The sequence below is a fragment of the Ochotona princeps genome, chromosome 5 (assembly GCF_030435755.1).
Source record: "Ochotona princeps isolate mOchPri1 chromosome 5, mOchPri1.hap1, whole genome shotgun sequence".
Lineage (NCBI taxonomy): Eukaryota > Metazoa > Chordata > Mammalia > Lagomorpha > Ochotonidae > Ochotona > Ochotona princeps.
Window position 1 is genome coordinate 52,900,192 of NC_080836.1, and position 25,353 is coordinate 52,925,544.

The window sequence follows — 25,353 nt, forward strand, 5'->3', positions numbered from 1 at the left end:
CATTACCTGACTTCGACAAAATAGTACCTGTGGTAAGAGGAAAGTTAAAGGGAAACCCTAACTTGTGAAAGCTGGCAGCGTGACAGCTGGAAATGTCATCTCCGCCTCTGTACTCAAGGCTCGGTGATGTGGGCTGTGAGGAAACCACAATAGTGGTTCCCAACCTGGGCACTTCTCTTACCTGCAGGGCCTGGGAGGGCTGGGACACATTTCTGGTTGGCACCATGTGCCAAGAGTGGTAACATCCTGCATGCCACACAATCTTCATCTGACCCCATAACACCGAAAGCATTGTCCCTTTTCTGCTGAAAACCCTGCTCAACTTGCCCACTTTCGAGTGCCGCAAAAGAGCTGTTAGCTTTAGAATCACAATGACACAACATGAATTTTAGGAGTTTATGTCTGTCTTATGTCACCACTTACAGAAGTGGTTTCTTTCCCCCTGAAAAATGCTGGTGGGATTTTGTGAAATGGTGAACTGGGTAAAAGCGGGGGAGTGTGGAGGCAGGACTCCTGTGACGTTAGTTTCACAACAAATGGGAAAGGTCACCGAGGTAACTATCGCTCTGCCAAGCAGCCAGGTGACATTGAAAGGCCCCTTTTCCTAACAGCTGTGTTTTTAAGGCAAAAATGACAGTTTAACATTTTCCATCAGTAACCTACAGGAAGAGTGTAGCAGCCTGAAGCACGTTGTTCCTGACGCTATGCACCTGTTGCGGGCCAGTTTGTAGGGAGCCAGGGCTTTTCACCTGGGTGAGTTTTTCAGCCCTCGTGCCGCAGAGGTATTGACACCTGACCCTCGTGAAAATCAAGTGATGAGAGGTGAGGAAGGGCTTAGGGGAGACCCGGAGACTCTCCGTAGTCCATTACTGTGTACATTTATCTTCCAGCATTTTCACCAGAGTGGTAAGCATTTGATCTAAGAAAGCTTGCAGACTGACTCTGAGTTAACGTATTGCTAGTCCTGGGGTTTGTGTTTCGCTTAGACTTGTTGCAGCCCTTAGAATAGTCTCGCCATATGGAACACGGAAAGGAGCATATTCTTTCTATAATCAGGCACCGTCTGCTGCTTTCGCTTTGGAGCAAGCCTGTCTTCCTGTGTAGATTTTAAGCACTGCCAGAGAGAAGAATCTGCTGGGGTTTTTGGTGGGTTTTTTGTTTTGTTTTTTTTTTTGTTTGTTTTTTTTTTTTTTTTTTGGATTGTAATGTAGTCTGTAGCTGTCGGTGTAGCGTTGCTCCACTGGGAAGTGAGTCCTGGGGCCTCGGACTGCAGCTTCCCAAGCACCCTGTTGCCCGTGAGGAGCTTTCTGGCATGTGGTGATTCACGCCCAAACCTGAGATATTTTATATTGTGTGCAGAACGCTTTAACGTCAGCTACGATACACTGCACTTACCGCTTTTGCACTCCTTTAAAAATTTTGTACTAAATAATAGAAAATATTTATATCCTTTGAGTGTGAGCTTTGAATAGATGGCATCATCACTTTATTGTATAAGTGTGCGTGTGTGTGTGTGCGTGCTTAACAAGCTTTTTCTCAGTTATTCGATTGCAATGTTATCCTGAGTGAGTCCTAGGCCAAATATTCTTGTATCATGTTTGTATGGAAGATAATCTTTACTCTGATGCAGTCAGACCACTGAGTTACTAACTTCGTGGTTGGAAATTGCTAGTTCCAGCGTCAAGCCCACAATGTACTCAGTGTCATACAATTCATTTTGACTGTTTTGATGTGAAGTTTGCTTTGCTCTCCTTTGTTTTAAGATTCCATTTTGCAATAAACGTTTTGACAGTAAACCCCTTTGTTCTGTGTTGCTGTGTCAGATCCGACGCCCAACACCTTTTGAAGGACTCATTGTCATCACACACATACACACACAGGAGAGGCAGCTGTTGTCTCTGAAAGTCTGGATTGGAGTGTAAAAGAAAGAAAGGCAGGCAGGCAGGCAGGCTTAGAACTCATCCTAGGGCCCATGCACTGATCTGTTAACACTTCATGCCTGACCGCCTGGCATCCTGTGGAGGGACCCTCTGCAGCACCAGAGAACACTGGCTCACCCATGGACACTCAAGCCAAGAACTTTGGTTGTGATCCGTTGTTTGATGTGTGACCTCAGTTCTAATAAAAAATATGTGTTTTGCAATTTTGTTGAGCACATTTAGGAATCCTATGAAAATCAAAATGTTCCGCATCCCCTTTACTTCCTAAGAAAGGCAGCCTGGATGCTGTGAAATATTTTTATAACTCAGCCCCTTAGGAGTTAATCAGGCAGATCCTTCTAACATGTTTGTTTCTGTGGTTGAAGAAGGGAGTGGCACGAGCCTGCAGCTGTATGCAGCTGCCAGGAAATACAGTTCGGCGTGCACTTTGTTTAATCAGATTCAACTTGAGATTTTGTTCTTCAAGTGTCTTTCCACATATATAAAGCAAGGTGAGTTTTTGACAATTGCCATGTGGCTCCGAGGAGCGAGGGGTCTGTGACTTGGAGGAAAGAGGTGCATCTGGCTAGCAGAGCATTGGCGTTGTCATTGCGGCTACTCAAGTGCACACTGTATCTCCTTGCAACTTGTGTATATTGCCCAAATTCTATATTCATGTCTATTCTGGCCCGTGGGTTTTTGTGTTGTGTTTTTTTTTCTCTTTAGGACTCATTTATTTTGAAGGCAGAGTGAACCATCCACTAGTCCACTTCCCAGATGGACTCAGCAGCCAGGTCTAGGCCAGGCCAAAGCCAGCAGCCAGGAACTGCAACCAGCTCTCCCACACATAAGGGACAGGGCTCCAAGCAATTGAATCCTCTTCTGCTGCCTTCTTCCCATGTTAAATACCTGGGAACTGAACCAGAAGCAGAGCAGCCAGGACTCAAACCAGCACTACAAAATGGGATGCTGGTGTCTTACTTGGTGGCTTAACCCACTACACTGCAACACCCTCCCGCAGACAACAGGTGTTTAAAAAAAAAAAAAATCTGGCCCCTTGGAATCCAAAGGCCTCCTTTCCCCCAAAGTGAACTCACTGCCTCTGTGCCCAGTTAGGAAAACATACACACCACTGTTCCCTTAGCTCCAGCTCCTGCCACCGCTGCTGCTTGCCTGGCTGCTTCTCTTCTGAATTCCCCTTCCCTTGCCCTGCAGGCTCCTGTGCCTTTCCTTCCTCTGTCTCAGTCTGTGAAACCCTTGACGAGACACCCATCCACAGACATTGAACTCTGCCAGGGAGTTCAGCATCTTAGAGTAAGGGCATGCTTGACCTGGATTCACTGTGCAAAGTCGTTCAACAGAAATGTCCCAGCTGTTGTCTGCAAGGCACTGAGTAAACCAAGATGAAGGTGTCCTTGAACTCGCCTATGTATGAGCCATACCTGCTTCCCCCCACCCAGTTAACAAGCTCCTGGCAGGCATCCACTGTGCCCTTGCCAGCAGAGCTTCAAGCATGTGAGCACAAAATGAATGCAGGTTGGGGAGGCTGACCCAGACACCCTCTGATGTTGGCATGAATCATGCAATCAGCCAAATATGCAAATACTGCTTTTTTTCTCTCCCCCCCCCCAAAAAAATTAGTATTTGTAATAGAGGCTGAGTGATACTTTGCCATGCATGCTCTCTCCTGTGCCATCCAAACATTGTGAAAGTTAAGCTAGGTAGGCTAATGACTCCATCACGTTCTAATGCAACCTAGCGACCGCACAGACATTTTTTAATTAAGTAAGCATTGATTATTTAAATAATGGCCACGGGGCTCTCTGGCTCTGGAAACGGTGTGGGCCGAGGTTTCTCAAAGTCTTTTTTCACATTAGTGCACCTGACAGGGGACACTTTACATCTGTGTTAGAGCACTCTGCTGTGTGTGGCTCCTCACATGGCTTCAGTTTCACACATCCCTTTACCTCTGGGCTTTAAAAGTATACTACAGGTGAGTTTCCTAGTTGAACAGTTAGAAGGTCAACTGTGACCTTAATCTCTATGGGATACCCAAAGCTACCAGTTTGGAATTTTCATGACTAATCAAAGGGTCCTCCCATTAGGGATTCCATTTGCTCTCTGGCGGATGTCAACAATCCCGACTGTGCAGATCCTACTGTAGGGTGCAAAACCACTTTGTATGTGCCAGGAACCAAGACAGTAATATACCGGGTTGTACAAAGCCCCTCCCGAAGCAGCACACCAAGGAAGGAGCTGTTGTGCAGAGACTGGTGGGGGTACTGGCCGTTGGGGTCCAAGTGTCCTGCAAGCAGTGAGAACACCCTCTGAAGGTCAAGAACATTGTTTTCCATTCCTCCTACCCTGCAGGAGGAACGAGGCCAGAGCAGCGGCTGGGAGCTAAGTGAGAGACGAGGATAACCCCTCAAAGTGATATCGCCTTGTGTTGTTGTTCATTTCCTTCGTATTTCCCACGCAGCTGCTGCCGTCCTTTGAGATTGGTGCGTGGACCGAAGATGATGTGGTAAGCTTGTATCGATGCCTTGTTGGAGCTGAGCAGCTGTTTCCAGTATCACAGTCCACGGGTTTTAGAATGCAGCTAAAGGGGCTGGAATCTTAAGAAAGCTGAGCAGCAAGAGGACAGATTATAGAGAGGTTCCCCCCCACACACATTTTTAATGCAATAAGGATTGACAATAAAACCATGAGAGCATAGCAGGGGTCTCCTCCTGGCTTGTAAGAAAATCTCACCCACAGGCTCTGAAAGGATCCCAGGACTCGACAGTAAAATTCATTGGCAAAATGAAAGTGGTGACCCAGGAGACCAAATAAACATACTGCTCTGAACTTGTCCTCCAATGCCATGTGGTTTTGAACAGTGGTGAATCAATGTGATCTTGGCAGAACTGGGCTGGGCGTGCCCTGAACAGAGCTTCCTGCCGCCCTAGGGCATTCTGACAGGGAATGGCTTCATACTTACCACCCTTGCTTGGACCCAACCACGGGCAATCCCTGCAGCTGTAGCCAGAGCCACTCCATTGAGAGGAGGCACGCAGCCTGTTCAAGTCCAAAGACAGCCCTGCACTCTACACTCCAGCCAACCAAACCCTGAGGCATGCTGCTACTCTACCTGTCCCATGGCCATGCCTTCTTTCCTTAGTGACCAGAGAGAATTTCTGTTCCAAGCCTGTTGACACAGCCCAACCTGGCTTTTAGGCCCTGGGCATGTCCTTGTCTGTCTGTGGGAAGTGAAAGACTTCCTCGATTGTCAGCTAATGCCTTTGGCTTCTGCGAGGGAGGACAGATGGGGCTGATGATCTCCAAACCTGCTCAGTCTCTGAGCCTGCCAGCACTGCCTGACACCAGAGGAGACTCCCAGCTCTCCCTAAGCTTGAGGATAATCTTTATCCCCAGCTGTCAGTTGGCCCATCTCAATTGGAAAGACATTTTTATAAAAGCATTGGACCCTAGCAGCTGTATTTAGGCTATATCCTAAGGTTAGGTGACTTCCAGGCCATTTCAATAGGATACCAGTGGTGGGGACCTGCTGCCCCGAACCAGGCCCCAAGAATCCGAGGGCCTGAGCCTGACTCCTGCCTGTGTGCCTTCATGCCAGTGAATGAGTGAGGCTAGCTGGTCAGATGATGTGCAAAAAGTAGGGGTCACTGGGCCCAATCTCCTGGTACTTCACCGACTCCACTTTGAGGGCCTTGGCACTCCTTCAGAACCAGGTCCAGAACATTCTGTCCATTGCTGTGTATGTGGCTCCAGTGCCCCTCAGCAGCCCGAGTGACCACTGGCACATCAGTGTAGATACCACCTCAGTAACAACCTCATAAAAGGATTTTAAAATGTCACCCCCTACCCCGCTAGAAGGAAGTGTGTCATGCGTCCTTCATGTGTCTCATATCCCATAGGGAGGGATAGCTCCAGGTGTTAAAATGCAGAGAAACTAAAATTTTAGCCGTGTGGGCTGAGGCTGGAGTGAAAGATACTGTAATCCATTGCAAGCTGTGTTGTTTCTCTGTGATGACTGGCCACCGACTGTGTGCGAATCTTCAAGACCAAATCTGTCCTCTCTTCCACAGTATTTTTGGGTTCAGCAGCTCGTCACAAAAGGCAAGTAGCATGACTCCCCCTCCTAATTCATGACGTCAGCTTTGCTTTGGATTTGGTGTCATCTGACTTCTGTCTTGCCTCCTGACCGCTTCCTCCAGGTGACTCTTCCGTCGAGATGAGCGTGTATGCCAGCCTGTTTAAGGAAAACAACATCACAGGCAAGCGGCTGCTGCTTCTGGAGGAAGAGGACTTGAAGGACATGGGCATTGTCTCCAAGGGGCACATCATCCATCTAAAGGTACCGTGCAGAGAGTGAGCCCATCCGCCGGTCTTGGTGGGGCACCTGCCGTGAGGTGGATCCCAGGTTCTAGGCTGTGCTGCTGCCACGTTGCTGCCATTCAGCGGCTGCCTTGCAGGGTCCTGACTTCTCCTAATCCCACACAGCAGAACCTACCTGGGTGCACTCACGCTTCACCTCTGTGCAGCTCAGCAAAGCTCAGGTTTGCTGGAGAAGACAAACAGATATCATGCAGTCAGGGTAAAAGGACAACTGGAAGAGACGCTGCAAAGCAGTGGTGGGGTTTGCCTGAGGGGCTTCAGTGACGATGTGCTGAAAGATGAGGAGGGATTAGCCAGGTGCAGGGGCAGAGCAAAGGGGTAACAGATGAGGACCCCAGGGAAACGGCCTCATGTAAAAGGCCTGGTGTAGAGGGGAGGAGCCTGGAATCAAGGGACGTGTGCTGCTTGGGGAACAGCCATCCCACCCCAGAACAACAGGGGGGCTCCCTGGCACCCTGTAGGGCCGAGTGTCCCTTAGGAACCCCTAAGATGCTAGACCTCGCCCATGACCCAAGTGAAACTGCAGCCAGCCTGGGAGCCTACAGTCATGTGACTGTGTGTGTGGAATCAGCAATCATTACAGCTGTGACAGGACAGGTGCCACCCTCTACCCCCCACACCAAGGAAGCTTCGCCCTGAGGAGTGTCCCAGCCAAAGCTCTGTTTGGGGTATGGATGTCGTTATTGCTGCTGCTGCTGCTGCTTTTTTTGTTTTTTCCATGTTAGCAACCGGATCTGGTTTTATTTGTTCAGGTGTTTGTTTTTAGTTACTGAACACCTGCTAAGAATGACGTGCAGATTCTGTGTGGGTATTACTATTCATCAGTAGTGTCTTTCAAGAGAGAAGTTGGATGGACGGAGGGTGTGCACAAGTTGGAAAGAAGAACAGAGAGCAGTGTTTTGGCACAGCATTTAGGACACTGCTTGGGATGCCCACATCCTACATCCAGACACCTGGGGTTAAGCCCTTGGCTCTACTTCCCATCTAGCTTGCTATCAGTATATATCCCGGGAGGTAGCAAGTGATGGCTTAAATACTTGTGTCCCTGCCACCCATACAGGAGACCCAAACTGAACTCTTGGCTCCCGCTTTTGGCCTGTCCTAGCCCTTGCAGCCTGGTAGTTGCCAGACGTTGGGCAGTAAGCCAGTAAATGGAAGAATTCTTTGCTCTGTCTCCCTGTGTCCCTCGGCCATTCAAATAAAATAAAAAGTAAATGTTGAAATTGAACACTCTCTGGTAAAGCAGCAGTAGAGAAAGCAGTTCCTGTCCAAATCCATACCACCCCAAAGGCTCCACCAACACACCAGCTAACTTCCCCTCCCCTCAGAGCTGCTCACATTGTCCTTTCTAGAAAAATCCCCAATGAGGCCCAAAGAGAACTCTACAGAGAATTCTACAGAGCCGAGACCCACATAAAGATGCCTCCTTACAGTTCCTGCGGCATGCCCTGGGGAATGGTGTGACCCTAACCCCCAACACCATTTCCAAGCCAGAAGGCTGACCCTCATCATCTCTTGGGCAGGAAAACTTGTGTAATTCACAAGCCTCGGAGGCTGGCAGGGAACCTGGGCTCCACATGGGTGGGCGCAAATTCTCCCAGGAAAGCCATGCCAGCTCCCCGGAGCATCAGTAGCAAACGTTTATACAGAGATGTTTCACAGTTCCTGAAGAGAATTTCCTGAAAAGAACATATGTGATTCTTGCCTTATTTGGCAAATGCTAAGATGGTCCCACTCTCCACCCCCCCCCCCCCACCCTGGCTGTCTCTGAAAAAGGACCAGTTAGGATGAAAAGGAATGAGCCCATGACACCTTGGACCCATGACGCCTTACTTGAAGGACTTGGTGATTTGAGTATTTGGAGAGACATCCCAGGAGGGTCCAAGGGTTCCCTCTGCTGTGTGGGACTATGAAGGAGAGCCATGTCCAGCTGCATTGGTTCCTGTTCAGCAGATTCAGTGTGCACCTACTAACTACAAGACTGGGCCTGTGAGCATTCCAAGAGGACTCGTGCCTCAGCAGGAATTTAACTTCCCCAAGAAGGGATAAGGTGGGGCTGCAGCTTGCCATGTGCCGCTGGTTCATTCCCATGGCTTGGGAGCTGGAAATGGAGATGTTCTTCAGGGTAGGCAGCCATGGAGCTGGACCACGGAGGAGAGCAGAATTGGGAAGAGCAGACGAGGGAAGAACACGGAGCTAGAGAAAAACAGGAAGGAAGAAGGGAAATTCGTGAGTGGGTCTCAATTGGCGCGGAGATGCAAGGCAGGTGCGCTTCTGGCGTGGTGGGTGGATGCTTAGGACTGCCAGCTGGCTGGGGGAGGGGCCTGGAATTAAATCAGCTGTGAGGACTGTTGGGAATTGCCTTTCTACCTCCCTTCTGGAAGCTTTAAAGCGAGTTAGGAAGGAGCGCCTTTGGGAGAGGCCTGGCTCTTGTAGCAGAAGCGCCAGGGGACAGAGGGGAGCGCCAAGGCACAGGTAAGAGCTGCTGGCAGGCTGCAGAAGGGACACTCAAGGAAGGCGCGACGGGGCTGAGCCGAACCTGGCCAGAGCCCTAGCACCAGTGAGCAGAACCATTGTGGAGGTAGGGGCCAGAGCTGTGCAGGAGGAGCAGGGCCTACGGGGTTCAGAGAGGGTGACGGAAATGTTTGGGAGGCCGTGGTCGAGGGCGGTTCCCGTGTGAGCGAGCTCAGCTAGGTCCCTTGCAAAAGGTTCCTTGTGTGGTCTATGTTTGACCTCATTAAGACGCTAGAAGGAAAGCCCAGCTCCGCAGCCCCACAGCCCACAAAGGAGCACTCTTCTCCCAGCCAGGGCAGCACCGCGGTGCCTTCCGAAAGCACACAACTGCCGAGGGCCCTGGAACTCCATCTCCGCCAAGAGAAAAAGCCAGAGGGGGACACACATGTCCCGGAAGTGGGAGACTGGACGAGAAAGGCATGTGGGAATACATGTTGAAAAGGCTCTAAGATTCAAACCAGAGCCTAATGATGCAGAGAAACCAAGACAACGTGCCCCGACAAACAGCCCATGTTGGAAGCTGAGGTGGGATCCACTCAGGGCCCACGGGTCTGCCCGAGCTCCGTAAGACGGAATAGGCGGCATTTGCCAGGGGAGTGGGCGCACAGGTGCACGGAAGGCTGATGGTCAGAGGGTGTGTCTGCGCAGTGAGGACCCTGCGCCCTCCACCTGCCGGGCTCACCGGAACTGTTAGCGGGGCTGCTCTTGGAGGCTCAGCCCTATGCCTCCCCTCCACCCTTTCCCCCTTGCGTTCCATTTAACCTAGCTGCACTGTAGGTGCTCTAGGACAAGCTTCTGTGGCAGGGCAAGGGGCGGAACTAGGCCCCAGAAGCTGGCTCTGTGAGGGCCTGTGTAGACTCCAGTAGGATGAATAACCCTTGTAGCCAGCTGGACCTTTGCCTGTAACCCCAGATGAGTGTCTGGGGACTTGGAGGAGGCCTCCTGGTACTTGTCAGAAATGTCCCACACACGTGTGCATGTATGCGTGCACACACACACACAAGGTGATGGGAGAACATGCCGTAGTGCGAAGGAAGACACCTTTACTGTTTCTTCTTTTCCAGAGTCACTCAGCCCCAACAGAGCGGGTGATTAAACCAGAAAAGGAGTGTACTCACATTTCCTTTGCCACCTGGCTCTCCCTTCCCCTTTTATTTAGTCATCTTTTGCTTGAGAGAGAAAGTTTCTGTTCGCTCATTCATTCCCCAAATGTTCACAGCAATTAGGGCAAGCTAAGTCGGAGCCAGGAGCCAGGAACTCAATCCAGTATTGCACATGAGTGGCGGGGATCCAATCACCTAAACCGTGACCTGCTGGCCTCCCAAGGTGTGTTAGCAGGGAGCTGGAATCACGAGCAGGGCCGGAACTTGAACCTAGGTGCCATGATATGCAATGCAAGCCTCATAAAACCACCTGTCAAGCACCATGTCAAGCACCTGCTCCTCTCCCCCTTTCAGCCTGTCTGTGTGCCTTTCTCGTGTGAGGCGGCAAGTCCTCCTGGAGAGGAGCGGGGTGTCGGGAGCGGGACCGAGCATCCCCTGAGTATTCTACCCTTTGTCAAATGTCAGCAATTTTGATTTGTGTTTCAAAAGTGTACCTAATTTTTCTCAGGTAACCACTTTATTCTCTACAGATGATCTATTCACAGAAAAAGCTGAATTATGCCTAATGAATATCCCAAGAAGTCAACCTAAATTGCCCTCCTTTCCTTGACAATTTCTTTGAGGGAATGTTGAATTCCCAGGAAAGCCCAATGTACAAGTCAGCCCTTGGGAAAGTTTGGTCTCCTGGTATGGCTTGTTGAGTGCTTTGTTGTCTTCCTACTGTTACCCTGAGTGACAGCTGGAGTCTGTATGCCAGGACACTGCCTTGTCATGACTGGCGTTTGAAGAAGAATTTTGTGGGTTGCTTAGGCTAAGGTTTAACGTCTTTACAATATCCTGTTTCTTTAATTACAAACCAACCCCTGAATGTTTAAATCAGGTTTATGTTCCATAGACGATGGATCTTAACATGCCCCAGGTGTTTTACAAACTACATAAATAAGAATGCTTTCATGTATCCCCATTTTAATCCTCTCCTGATATTGAGTCATTAATTATGTCATGTGATTCTGTCTTTACAGTCGGCCATTGAGAAATTGACCCACGATTACCTAAACTTGTTTCACTTCCCACCGCTAATTAAGGTAAGTACAGTTTTTGTCTCCCTGAGAACATGCATTTTTTTATTGGCATGTGCACCTGTTGCATCCACGCCTAGATTTGCCCTGTCGGACACTGCTATTTGAAGTGAAATGTAATCATATCTGTCCAACAAAGCTTCTTTGAAGCTTATGATGTGGTTAAATTGAATACCCCTTTTCTCCACAAGTTGAAATATTAACACATCCTTGATAAGAATACTGCATCCCATCTGAGATCCTGGGAGGTGTAAGTGCCAACATTAGCCGTGAGAACCCATGGCCTCTCACCTGGCTCCAGAAGCCCTTCTCTGATGGGCAAGTCACTGGAAGAATTCCTGCAACAGTGGTCTGAAAGTCACGTGTACTGGGGTATGAGAGATTTAGTGTTGGAGCTACTTGTATCCATATCTGTCTTCTTTATCGATGAGAGATAAGCCCCAAATCATGAGTGGACCCCCAACAAGGGGTAGGTCTGAACGTTACATACATTGCTTTTTCTTGCGCATGTGTATCTGTGGTAAAGTTTGATTGATAAAATAGGCACAGGAATGAGTAGCAGCAATCTACAATGATGGAACAGAGCAGTTAGAACAACAGACTGATCATGAATTGCTTATTTTTGGAATTTTCCAATTTTTTCAGATTGGAATTGGGTGAAACCTAGGATGGCAAAAGCATGGAGAGAGGGAATACTGTATTTAACGTATTCATTTGAATAGAATGTAGAGGAATATTATATGCTTTGTTTTTAAAAAAAATCAGGCACTATGCACTTGCAGTACATAGATGACTACTCATTCCCTAGCAACTGGTTTTTCACAGGGAAGTCTTTGAAGGTATATTTTGCCCCCTGCTTCGTCCTCCAGCCACATTTTCTGAAAGAGCTCAGAGTTCCTCTTTGGGAACAACTTGTAAATCTCTTCCTCAAGTCTCCTAAAACTCAACAGTTGACATCTCACAAGGCATCCCCAGGTGATGAGTGCATAACACAGGATGCACCGAGACACGAGGTAGTGATATTCACTGTGAAGTGCAAAATTCTCAAAGGCTTCATATGCCATTTATCTTGTAAGGACGTGTAATTTGTCACTTAATCCAGAATAGCTAAAAGTTGAGCAGTTGATTACAGTGGGAAAGGCGTGCTCAGAATTGACCCCCTCTGCACAGGAAGTGAGAGTGACACCGGTTGGTCAACAGCACTTCCTTCTTTGTTTTAGGACCCTGGAGGCGGGCCTGAAGAAAATGAGGAAAAAATAGTGAACCTCGAACTTGTTTTTGGTTTTCACTTGAAACCAGGAACTGGCCCAAAGGTAAATCACATTTTAAATCCCTCGGACAAATGATAAAATCTGGATATAACCATAGATGATGTAATCTTTGGCTTCTCTTCCCCCTGGCCTGATGCCTAAGGATGATCAGTCACAGTGTCAAATCTACATTTAGGAACTGATTATTTTATGAAAGTTGTAGAATAATATTGTTGAGATCTTTTAGTCTTAAATCTACCTTACGTGTTTCTTGTTTTCAGTGATATTTCTTGTGCAGGATACTTGGTATTAGGAAATAAAGCCCAGGAATCCGCCTTTTCTATAATGAGGGCACCTGTGCTCATTTCTTTAATGAACTCCAAATGCAGTGTTTCTATCTGTATTGCCCTCTTTCACATGCAGATTTATAGCTTATAAATTTCAGAAATCTTGGTTTTTTGTGGGTTTTTTACGTTTTATTATTATCACTTTATGATACAGTTGCATAGGCTCCTGGCATTTCCCTTATCTCCTCCCCATTTCCCTCCCCCACCTAGTTCCTCTATATTATTACTAAAATATAGTTATTCATACAGTCATATGTCCATCATTGCGGGCCTGGACAATGGCAGAGAGTCCAGCATCCTATCGTCAAGATATAGTGAACATTTTCGTTGTAAGTCCATCTTTGTCGAAGTAGAAATGCATACTACATTGTATCCTCACATCTGGATGTTAGTCTCCATTTCACAGCTACTGTACATCCCCCTTAAATGAAAAGTTATAACACAAAATCAACAATAGAAAGAAAATAGAAATTTAAAATGCCATGAAGTTAAATAACATGTTACTAGATATGACAGTCTCCATCACACAGCTACTATACATCCCCTTAAAGAGCCACAAAACAAAATCAACATCAGGGAGAAAAAAGAAATTAACAATACCATGAAGTTAAATAACATGCTACTAAACGACTAACGTGTAGCTGAAGAAATGAAAATCAGGAACCTTCTTGAAGAAAATGATGCTACTCTGTGATCTAGGAGTCATTGAATGATTTAATCAGAAGAAAGTGTTTTGAAGAGATGAAACTAACAGAAAACAACGAAACCCATGTGATAGTTTCGGCTGGTTTTTGTTGGTGAAGTGTGTCTGTTCTAAACAATAAATAGATGGGTTTTGTTTTTTAATCCAGTCTACTAATCTGACGTTTGATTGAGTTTAAGCCATTTACATTCAGGGTTATTATGTATGGATGGTACTTTGGTCCTGTCATTTTAGGAATGGGTTGTTCATTGATTTAGTCTTGTGCTATCATTTTACTGGGATGTTCTTCCCCTTTGCCTTTGGTTTTGGTAGGTGCTATTCCTCTTGTCTGTCAAGAGAACATCTTGAAGTATCATTTGTAGGGCAGATTTGGAGGAGGCAAATTCTTTTAGCTTTTCTTGACTGTGGAAGAATTTTATTTCATTTTCAAAGACAAAAGAAAGCTTTGCTGGATATGTTATCCTAGGCTGACAATTTTTTTCTTTTAGAATCTGGAATATGTCATTTCATTCTCTTCTTGCCTGTAGAGTTTCCTGTGAGAGATCTCCTGTGAGTTTAATTGGCATTCCTTTATATGTCAACTGATTTTTTTCACATGCACATTGAAGGACCTTTTCCTTATGTTCAATTGAAGAGACCTTGATGACCATGTGTCTTGGTGAAGATCGCTTTTGATCAAGCCTGTTGGGAGTTCTGTGCCCCTCCTGGATCTTTCTTCCCATTTCTTTCTCTAGATTAGGGAAATTTTCCTTTATTATTTCATTAAATACATTTGCAAACTCACTTTCTGCACCTTCTGGGACTCCCATCACTCTTATATTTGGCCTCTTAATAGTGTCTTTCAATTCTTGAATACTGTTTTTGGCCTGATCCAGCTCTGCTTCCAGCTTTTTGTTTGCTTCCCCCGATGACAGGAAATATCTTCCAATGCTGAGATTCTTTCTTCTGCTTGCTTCATTCTATTTTGGAGACTCTCCATTGTACTTTTAATTTGCTCTACTGTGTTGTTAATTTCTGAGATATCAGCCTTGATTTGCTTTATTGCTTCCTTAAGCTCTTTGAACTCTTGTATGTGCTTCTCATTGTTGATCAGAAGCTTTAAAATGAGTTTTCTGAACTCTGTGTTCCCCATTTTCTCGATGTCTTCCTCAGTTAACTCTGAGGTTGACATAGGGTTTTGCTCCTTTGCAGGAGAGTTTTCAGTAATATTCATTGTGCCTTTGTCTCTTTTGTTCTTGGTCATTGTACTTCTGGTTAGCAGAGTCTTCTCCTTGGGGCAGGTTTCTAAGCTGTGTCACCCACAGGTCTACAATGCGATTTTACTTGTTGCAGTTGGAACACAAATCTTTGTTTGGAGCCACTTGTGCCACAACCTGCAACGAGTTCCAGGTCTGGGTTCTTATGTTAGATTTCCACCGTGGTCTCCACAGCCCCGGCTCCTGGCTCACCACTCTCTACCTCCTGTGATACTGTGCTGAGGTTGCACCATTGTCTCTGCAACCTTTCTCCCACTTCCGGTTGGAGCAGGTGTCCCATATAGTTCAGTTGTTGGTGGTGCTGATCTTGTCAGAACCTGTTGGACATTAGTCTGGGTTCCACACGGACCTATTTTGACCTTTATGATGCCTGTATTATTTTCCTGCGGGACCAGTGCAATCCACAGAACTTGGTGAGTTCTCACAAGCTCAGCATATGCACAGTTCTCTGTTGTCCCTGCAGTCCTAAAGCTATTGCCACAGTGTACTAAATGGCTCCTGATGTATCACTACTAGAGTTCTTGGTCTGCTGGCCATCAGGTCTTAGGGCTACCCAGACCTGTCTTGGGTGGAACCTATAGGATGCCATGTTGCTGTAGTTCACTGTGTCAGAAATGAGTTCACTCCCAGCTCAGCGTATGCTCAATCCTTTCCTTTCCCTTGTCTTTGCCTCCTTATGCAAAATGGTGCCCAATTCATCTCTAGGGAGCTGACTGGGCTATGAAATCCACCCTGTTCTTGCACTGTCCGTCTGTGATCTGCTCTGTCTCTGCTCCTGGTCAAATCAAACGGACCAGCAGGACGGACAGTTCTTTGTCTGTGGGTTTTCCTCCCAAGCTCCCAGTGAAAGTCCCTTCCCACCTGGTTGCTGGTGGAGTTCTGGCTGCTGGTGGAGTTCAGATCACCTTAGCTGATTGCTGCTGGAGTATCAGCCACTGCAACACCACAGCATTGTTTTCGCTGCTTTTCTGTGTCTGTCAGTCTCCAGGTACCCCTCTGCAGTTGTTCTGTCCTCTCCTATTTCCTGGAATATGTCCTCTCTGCTTCATCCTGATTAAATGTTTTTCCATCCGTTTAAACGTGTCCTTACCCTATTCTGCCATGTTGATTCCTCAAATTTCAGAAATCTTGTGCCAAGGTAATTTCTCATATTGTTTGCATCTTTTGCATGTGTGTTCTACAGAAGCTTACATGTTAGGCACCTATAAGCTACAGTTTTTTAGATGGCAATCAAAGCTGACTGCTATCACTGCAGTATATGTTTAAATGAATGTATTTGCCTCTTAGGAAAAATATCCCTTCTCTAAATTTGTCAAATTCACTCTCTCCTTTAAACTGATTCTTCACATACACACACCCCTCACACCAGCTGTTGACATGCTTCTGAATAAATTTATAGAATTTATAAAGTGGAATGGAGCAGTTGGGCTGCCAGCTGCCTCTGTAATCCAGCCTGGGAAATCTGTTTTCTGGGTTAGCCGAAGGACTTTTGTGGAGCCACCCTTGCCCTTGGGGGGCACAGGCACCCAGGGAGGTGGTAGACACCCTGTTGAGTGTTGACATTGCTTGCAGGTGTGGATTTCTAATTGCTGTCAATTCAGGGGAATCAATTTCAGTCTTTGGGGGGAAAAAGGTACTGAGAATGGAACTATAGGCAAAATGGCAACCCCAGTTTTCAGGCCTGCATGACCAAACACACATTCCAAAAGGTTTTGGCTCTTCAAACTGTGTTTATCTGGCCAAGGTAGCAAATGTGTCAGAACAGGTGTCAATTTGGGAAGAATGTCTGTGGACTGACCACTTGCTGTGTGCCAGGCATCCAGTACTGATGTGTAAATGCTGTGCTCCCGCACTTTGAAAAGGAGGAAACTAATACTCCAGAAAGTGAGTTATCCCAGTAGCCAGTAGCAGAGTTAGAATTTGGGGTGCACATTCATCCACAGAACCCATGCTCACACTTAGCTACAGCACCGTTTCTGCTTCTCCTGGGAGGAAGCTCCAGGACCTTCTCCAGATACTGTAACCAGGCCATTCCTGGGAGCTGATGGGTGGGAATGATAAGTTGTCATGGGGTTCAGAGCTGCACCAAGGACTACAGGCAGTGTGTAGGCAGTGTGTTGCCTGAACCACAGCAGGTCTATGGGTGCTCTTTTTTTTTTTTTTTTTTTAAAGATTTTATTGTAATTGGAAAGCCGGATATACAGAGAGGAGGAGAGACAGAGAGGAAGATCTTCCATCCGATGTTTCACTCCCCAAGTGGCCGCAACTGGCCGGTACGCGCCGATCCGATGCAGGGAACCAGGAACCTCTTCCAGGTCTCCCACGTGGGTGCAGGGTCCCAAAGCTTTGGGCTATCCTCAACTGCTTTCCCAGGCCACAAGCAGGGAGCTGGATGGGAAGTGGAGCTGCCGGGATTAGAACCGGCGCCCATACGGGATCCCAGGGCGCGTTCAAGGCAAGGACTTTAGCCGCTAGGCCACGCTGCCGGGCCCTATGGGTGCTCTTGTTTGTGGGCCATCTTCACCTCCCCAGTTTGGGTCACAGAACTTGGTTGAATGGAAGCTGCCCTGAATCCAGCTTTTAGGCTTAGGAGTCCTTTTTAAAAGGTTCCTTCTCTGAATGAAAATGTTTGTTCTGTTCTTTGTAATGACAACTCAGACCCCTGTAACTCCTAGTTTCTATGGCTATGGGCACCCTCACATCCATCCAATGGTACACATTACATTTCTGTATTTGCCACCTTTAGTATCCTCAATTCCATGGCATTTAGTATGAGTTCTCTTTAAACTTTTACATGGCTTCTGAGTAGAGAATTTCTTTGAGATTTGTCCAGAGAATTCTCAACTAAGAAAATTAGTTAACAAATGATTTGCTAATGTGAAAAACTGAATATTACCTTTTTAAAATGAAAGATCAGAGACTATGGGTGATATTTGAGACTAAATACAATGATCTGTTTTGTGTACATTGTATAGACTACTTGGGTCATAAGTCATCCATAAGGTCTCAAGTTTCCACAACTTTAGCTGTTCTGCTTCTTGGTCATCCATCCAGAGAAATCATTTTCACTCCTCTTTAGACACTGAGAGTCTGTTGTGTGCCTCGCTGAATTATCAAATACAAGGTCAGAGCATAGGACCACTGGCTTGCACAGAATCCACAGCGTGCTAAGACAGACGGGATGAATGGAGGGCAATGAGTTTTTATAAGGCTGTGAATAGTGTGACCAAAGCTAGGAATGGGAGAGGCTGATGACCAGACAGAACCGTCCTATATGTAAAACTAAGGGGAATGCAGGATTTTAAGCAGAGAATAGATAGGATCAAATTTATATATATATTTTTGAAAGATCTCTTCTGAAAGGTGGGGAAGGAAGAAATGGTAAGAGGCTGGGTTAGCATGAGAAGGATCTGAGTGAGCAGTGCAGACAAAGTTGGAAAGCGACAAGGACTTAAGCCTGTGGTAGTGCTGTTAGGTGTCAGAAGTCTTGTAATGTTGAAGCAGAACTGATGAGATTTCTAATGCTGGCAGCTGGATGGAGAATGGTAAAAGAGCTGTACAGTGTGGTTGCAGGGCCAGGATGCTAAAAGCATGGGGTGACTTGAATAGGCCAAGTTAACCAGGAAAAGTTTGGAAGTTGAGTATTGGATTAGAGCTAGAAGAATTCAAAGGGCAATAGCAAAACAATCTCCTAAATGCAGTTTTGAAAGCTTATGCTTAGAGAATATTCTTTTCTGAAGAACTTAAGTGTTTTATAAATCTCATCTTATGCATCCCCTTGACATGGTGTAAGGCATACGGGACACAGCATTACCACTGCAGTTTGGGGGACGAGAGAAGGTGTATGACCAGCCTGAGGTAAAGCAAGGACAGAGCTGAGAACATAAATTATGGCACTGTTACTGTCTTAAACACATGCTGGCTCATACCTGACCCCAGGTCTTCAAGCCATCTGTAAACTTGCAAAATCCTAGAACATACGATTGTCGAGCTTGAACTATGCAGTTATGCCAGCCTGTGCCCTGACCTCATGAATATTTTCTCACAAATGTGTTATAAATTAAAAGTCCATTTCCCCACCTGAAAGCCTTGTTACTAACATTCAAGAAACACACATGCACACATAGACCCTCCCCCAAATTCCTACTGACTATGTTCCCATAAACCCAAGTTCTCAGATGAAGTAAAGCCTTGCCTCATCCCAGCTTCCCTGCTAGAATAAAACAGAAAACAGGGAATTTGGAGATTCTCTCCAGACTTGAGTAACTGCATCCAGAGATACCTGCTTTATTTTCCCTTTTTTTCCACAAGTGGTAGCTACTTGGAATAATGTGGTAGTGACTCTGTCCTAAAAAATGGTAGCTACAGTTTTCATTTATCAACCCCTTAAAATGGAGGTGTCATTTCAGGAACTTTAGGCCTAGTCAAAGCAATGCAAACATGACCTTAGACATACCTGGACAATATAACATAAAAAGCTTTCATAGTAAATAGAACCTGCCAGCCTTTTGTGATAAGAATTCAGGTTAACTACTTTCCTCAGCTTTCATTGTACGACCAGATGAATGGTGGCACGGAGTTAAGTTGGTTCTCAGGCCCTTGGGAAGCTGTCCGCACTTGAGTGCCTGACTCTGACTCCTTGACTGTGATCTCGATGTTGACCTGCACAGCCCTTTTTAGAGCCAGCCCCTGCCCAGGCTGCAGTCCCACATATGCTGCAAGAATTCTCCCCCGACACCTTGTCCTTTCACTTGTCCTGTACAGGAGCAACGCTGCAGGAAAATGCAATAGGAGCAGGAGTTTTATTACCCTGGGTAATTACCTGTTTTAAAAGAGTACAGTTAACGGACTCAGCGCAATGGCCTAGTGGCTAAAGTCCTTGGCTCGCATGCAGTGGGATCCCATATAGGCATTAGTTTGTGTCCTGGCTGCCCCACTCCCCATCCAGCTCCCTGCTTGTGGCCTGGGAAAGCAGTGGAGGATGGCCCAAGGTCTTGGGACCCTGTACCGGTGTGGGAGACCTGGAGGAGCCTCCTGGCTTCAGATTGGCTCAGCTCTGGCCATTGTGGCCATGGCCACTTGGGGAGTGAATCAACAGACAGAAGATCTTTCTGTATCTCCTTCTCTCTGCAAATCTGGTTTCCCAATAAAGAATAAATCTGTAAAAATACAGTTAATGATTAATTAAAAATCACTGAGTTGGGGCAACCTGGAAGTGATGACAGTCCAACTGGCGAAGTTGGGCCTCTGAGTGCTTCTCCTGGGAGGGCAGCAGGGGCTTCAGTGGGCGTGGCTACTCCCTACTTCCTGGCAGATGCTGTAGTAGCTCCTTTGCAAATATTTTTCTCTTGCTATTTTTTTAAAGATTTTTATTGGAAAGGCAGATTACAGAGAAAAGAGACAAAGATTTTCCATTCTCTCCCCGATGACTGCAACAGCCAGAGCTGAGCTGATCTGAAGCCAGGAGCCAGGAGCAGCTTCAGGGTCTCCCACGTGGGTGCAGGGTCTGATCATGGCCATCCTCGACTGTTTTCCCAGGCCACAAGCAGTGAGCTGAATGGGAAGTGAATCGGCTAGGATGCGAACTGGCATCAAAATGGGATGCTAGTGCTTACAAGGCAGAGGATCAGCTAGTTGAATCATTGTGCCAGCCCCCTTCTCATGCCTTTCTTAGCACTCAGCTGACAGGCGGCATAGCACTCCTCAGAGGAGATGGAGGGGCTGAGGAGAGGTGGAGTCTCTTGCCAGATCCCGCTGCCTCCTTGTGGGAGATAGCATCATGCCCCCAAACGGGTGCATTGGTAATAAAGACATTCTTTAGAGGTCAGTGTTTTTGTATTGCATAGAAAGTGCCTTGTGTTTGGTTTCCGAAGGCCTTTGACTTGGCACAAAAGGAAAGCAGCTTCCAGCATCACTAACAGCTTCCTACGCTCTCCAGGGTGGCAGCCACCACCCCCACCTTTTTAAAATTTATTGAAATATTCAGCTGCATAGAGTTGATTATTATATCTCTTATCAGCTCACCAGTCAGGATTATTGATTGTCAAATTGCCAAGGGATAAACTATCAAATCACCCAACAGTTTTCTCACCGAGAGCCTTTTGAGACTCTGCATCATGAAAATTCAAAAGCAAGGTGAGGAAGGAATTCTTTGGGGTGTCCTTGTCCTTATGATCCCAAGCAGCTGCGTCTTGCATCTTTGCAAGGAAACCTGAGGGAAGCAGATCCCAGCCCCGCCTGCCCCCCCGCCCCCGCCACCACTGCCGTAGACAGGAGACCAGGCTGGGTGGGGGTCCAGGTGGGCAGAAGGGAAGAGCCCAACTCTCCCGGTTCTCTGCCTTCCGTGGACATTTCAGAAGGGCCCAGGCCTCCTGATGTAACTGCTCTGTTCAGCTGACCATTGCATCGGATTTCCTGCTGGGAAGAGGTTTTAAAGGGGCAAGAGAACTAGGGAAGACAATAGGAAGACCTGACTGACCAAGCTCTCCTGGAAGTGGACAGTTACCCTGAGGGGCTTTCTCCTGCCAGCCTCACATTGTTAGCACCTGGCTGCCTCTCCACCTCCCCCTCCCCCCACAGAGGAAATTCCACCAGCACCTCTGCTTCTTTCTGGTCGTTCCTCTATAGGTAAAAAACACTTTTACAAGTGCTTCCCACCTGCCTTGTGCTTTTAGGGCTTTATTAGAATGCTTATAACATGTTGCATTTAATAAACTTAATTGAATCTCTAGGCCTTTTCTTGGAGCACTATAAATATCAAAAACTGTCAAATAGGGCTTTTTCTCCTTTTGTGTCGCTTTTATAAATGGATAGATAAACATGAATAAAATAACAGGGCACAAAGAAAAGGATTTTGTAAGGAAGTATAAAGCCAACACCTTTTGTAAATTTCACAGCAGCTAAAAGCAGAGCTTTTCTTTACTTTGACATATTGTATGTTGGTTAAAAATTCAGTGTAGGGAAATTTATTTCCCATGATCAACTGTTGGGAGGTGGGGGTGGATAGGACTATACATACACACATATGTGTTTGTGTGCCTAAGTATAGGCGCTTGATCGGTCAAATTCTATGAGAAATACAAATTTGAGAAGGAGGAAACAAAGCTGTTAGAATGTAGAGGTTCCATTGTACAGGTCCTGGGGATCTATGTAGCAAGCAGGATGCCTGCAGGTAGCAGAACTATATTATAGATTTGACATTTTTGCCAAGAGGGGGAGGAAGAGCAGCACAGCTGGTTAGGCTGCCATTTGAGATGGCCACATGTCATAGCAGAGTGCCAGGTCCAGGCCCAGCCTCTCCGTTTTCTATCCACTTTCCTAGTAATGCATCCTGAGAGGCGCAGGTGACCCTGCCATGCCACATGAGGGGCCCAGATGGAGCTCTTCGCTCCTGGCCTTGGCCTGACCCAACGCTGGCTGTTGCAAGCCCCTGGGGAGTGACCAGTGGATGGAAGATCTACTCCTGCTCCATTTTTCTCTGTCTTTCCCTCTTGTTTCTCTCTCCCCTCCCCTCCCTCTGCCTTTCAAGAATATAAAAAAAAAAACCAAGCATATTTTTTAAACTTACATTTTTATTGCATTTCTTTTTTTTTAATTAATTACATTGCCTTATGTGATACATTTTTTATGCACTGGGATTCCCCCTGCCCCTTCCCACACCCTCCCCCCACGGTGGATTGCTCCACATTGTTGCATTTCCATAGTTCAAATTCAGTTGACATTCTTTCATTGGAGGTATTTACCAAGCATAAAGTCCAGCATCTTATTGTCCTGGTAAGTTCAATGGTTTCTTGGTGAGACCATCTCTGGTCTGAAGGTAGAGCCGGCAGAGTATCATCCCAATCAATTAAAAACCCTAACATAATATTTCCAACCATTTACAACATGATGGCATTAATTGACATGGTATTGATTAACCAATATGTTAATAGGAAAATGCAGGTTCTCAACCACAACCTGTGACTTCTTCATAGACATTTCCATTTTGGTTTATATTCAACCATGTTCTATACACCTTAAAATGGCTTAGATTGCTATTCAGCTGTCTCATGCCTATTTTAATTTTAGTATTTAGCCATTTATAGCATTGAAGCATGTTTTCACTGAACCTGGCTGTATTTCAGGTTGTCTAACTCTATAATTCTAACAGGATATATGTCAACAGTTTAGGTGAGCATGTTTAGGAGGGGTGTGCAGAGAACTCTTCCATACCCCAGTGAGGAGTAACTAATCTTTGTGTCCCACCCAGTGAGTTATAAGTGCATCCCCACTGACTGTTTCCTGTCTGTTTCTAAGCTTTCCTTGTTGTTCTCTATCTATTCTAGTTTTGCTTGTTTGTTTGTTTTGAGGGGTTTCTGGAGCGCTCCTGATAAGACAAGCATCTTTTTGCTGGACTCTATGTTTGGTGTATGCTTGCAATGGGGGAATCACAACTGAACTTGAACTGTGGCTATGCAACAAGGTGGAGGAATCCACCATGGTGGGAGGGGTGGGGAGAACCCAAGTACCTATGAAACTGTGTCACATAATACAATGTAATTAATGAATTAAAAATAATAAATAATAAAAAAAGAAGCCAAAAAAAATAAGCATCTTTTAAAAACTTTTCTCATATATCATGGGCTTTTATAGTAAGGGAGCAGGATGAACCTTGTAAAGGATCATGGTGATGGCCTCCAAACTAATGAAGTTATGTATGGTAAATATACACAGCTGTATGGATATCGACCAAACCTCAATGAAGAAGTTTTTAGATAAACACAAGTTTATATTGTCAGCAAAGAAGTGCAGTTTAGAATTTGAGCTGCATACCTAGCTGGATTAGTTTGATGATGAACACAGCTGGATGGCCCCCTAGCACCAGAGCAGTACTGAGCAGGACGCGCAAACCATGTTGCTGATGGTCATAGGTCAGTGAGACAGGAAATGCCCAAGACTTGGAGACTTGTAGTGTTTGTAGATTGCTTGGTGTAAATACTCCCACCAAGGTCAACATCACTAACCTTGAAGGTGGGATGCTGCACATTCCTTGGCCACTCCTAATCTTGATCAAGAATATGAATAGCAAATAGTAGTATAATAGACATGATAAAACCTATGCTTGTCGAAATTACACACAGGTTTGCTGGTTACCCATTGTATGATAAGTGTAGTTGGAGAGCTCCAGTCCCCATCATTGGCGTGGCTTCTTGCTTCACTGTAGCCTCATATTGTCATATTTTGTCTCATGATGATCAGGTTGGACTTAAGGTTGTAAAGAAAAAAAAAAGCAGACCTATAGAAAGAGAAGAACAAGATAATTTTGTGACTGTCTTTAAAATGTGGAAGCCATCCTGGTTATGGCACGGCACAGTGGCTGACACTAACAGGGGAGGGCTTTGCTTGGAAGCATGTTTTCTGAGGCTCTCTGCAGGTTCTGCAAGAGAAGACCTCACGACTCAAAGGGACTTGTGTTTTCTGAGCCCCAAATCAGCTCTAAGAGCAAAAGATAATTTGGAGTAAAATTCGAAGCACTGTGTTGGGAGATCTAAGATGTATGACAAGCAGATCAATCCTGGACTGTAGGGTTTGGGTTGAGGTCAGCCCAACTGGTAAACAGTGCCACCTAACTAGGTCAGTGTTTTTTCAAACACTGTATTTCTTGGCATTAGCTCTAGAGTCATGGGGGAGGGGAGCAGAAGAACACAGCAAGGAAACAGCTGTTTTGCTATTTTAAGAGTCCTGGGTAAAAATTAATTTATGACAAAGTTCCCAATATTTAAATTTTTATTTTCAAAATCATTAAAGTATTTGTAAATATTGTAATCAGGACTTTGGTCAGACCACCTTCTAGATTGATCAAGAAGTCCAGTCATAGACACAGAATAAAATCTTCATTTTCTAGAATGAATACCTAATACCTTCCAATTTCTCAGCTTAAAAAAAAATCCCCTAGAGTCCTTTCCAAACCTGCCAGCTGAGAACTGAGCGTTCCCACGTCAAGTGCGTAAGGCATCGCATGGAAGTGTGTCACACTCCAGTTTGTTTCACTTTATTTTAGCATCATCCCTAAGTCCCTTTTTCATCCATAACTCAAATAACAATCCCCCAAAAAAGGCAATCTAACAACCTTATCTCCACTGGTGTCTACTTGGCGCCCATCTGCCCTGACCTTAGACACAAGCCATTGTTAAGGGTAGAACGCATTTACATATTTTGCAATAAAACATCAGTTATTTGCATTACTGTGTCAAGTTTTATTTGATTCTTTCACCTAAAAATGACTCATTTTCCTTTCTTGTATTTTAAAAACCAACTACTCTAAGCTTGTTTGAGAATAATCAAAAATTGCCCATTTAGCTAGAAGTCATTTTCTTTTCAAAAGGCAAATGTTATTTAATCTTTCAGCTGTTCATTGTGCCATCATAAATACTTTCTTTTCAGCACAGTTGTGGGGACTGAAATGAGCCCACTAATTGCCTCCCATTTCGACTGACATGTGGTGGTTTAGTGGAAAGAGAACACAGCAGGCAGAAGGAAATGGGAGGCTGAGAAAATGAGAGCTAATTATTTTCACTGCCTCATGTCAGGCTCTGTGTCAGCCTTGTTTTTACAAACTGGAAGGTTTAGCACTAAATAAAACAAACTGGCGTCATGTTTTTATATACTGGCAGTGTCATGGAAGCAGCTGCACATCTCAAAGACAATATAATGCCTGCGTTCGCATGGACACCATCTGACAGACACTGTGAGCCACGGCTAATGAGGATATCACAGTGGTGCCAAGTGAAAGGTGCTGAATTATG

At 45.8% G+C, this 25,353-nt stretch overlaps 1 protein-coding gene across 2 annotated transcripts in view; it reads left to right on the forward strand.

The window, feature by feature from the left end:
* The window catches only part of MAP3K20 (mitogen-activated protein kinase kinase kinase 20), a 166,423-nt gene that overhangs the window by 122,650 nt on the left and 18,420 nt on the right, over positions 1-25,353 (forward strand). For both annotated transcript variants that reach the window (XM_058664646.1, XM_036493009.2), the window contains exons 12-16: positions 4,399-4,443; positions 6,008-6,038; positions 6,137-6,276; positions 10,957-11,019; positions 12,234-12,326. In XM_058664646.1, coding sequence (XP_058520629.1) covers positions 4,399-4,443; positions 6,008-6,038; positions 6,137-6,276; positions 10,957-11,019; positions 12,234-12,326 — 372 coding nt within the window. The remainder of the gene's footprint in view (positions 1-4,398; positions 4,444-6,007; positions 6,039-6,136; positions 6,277-10,956; positions 11,020-12,233; positions 12,327-25,353) is intronic.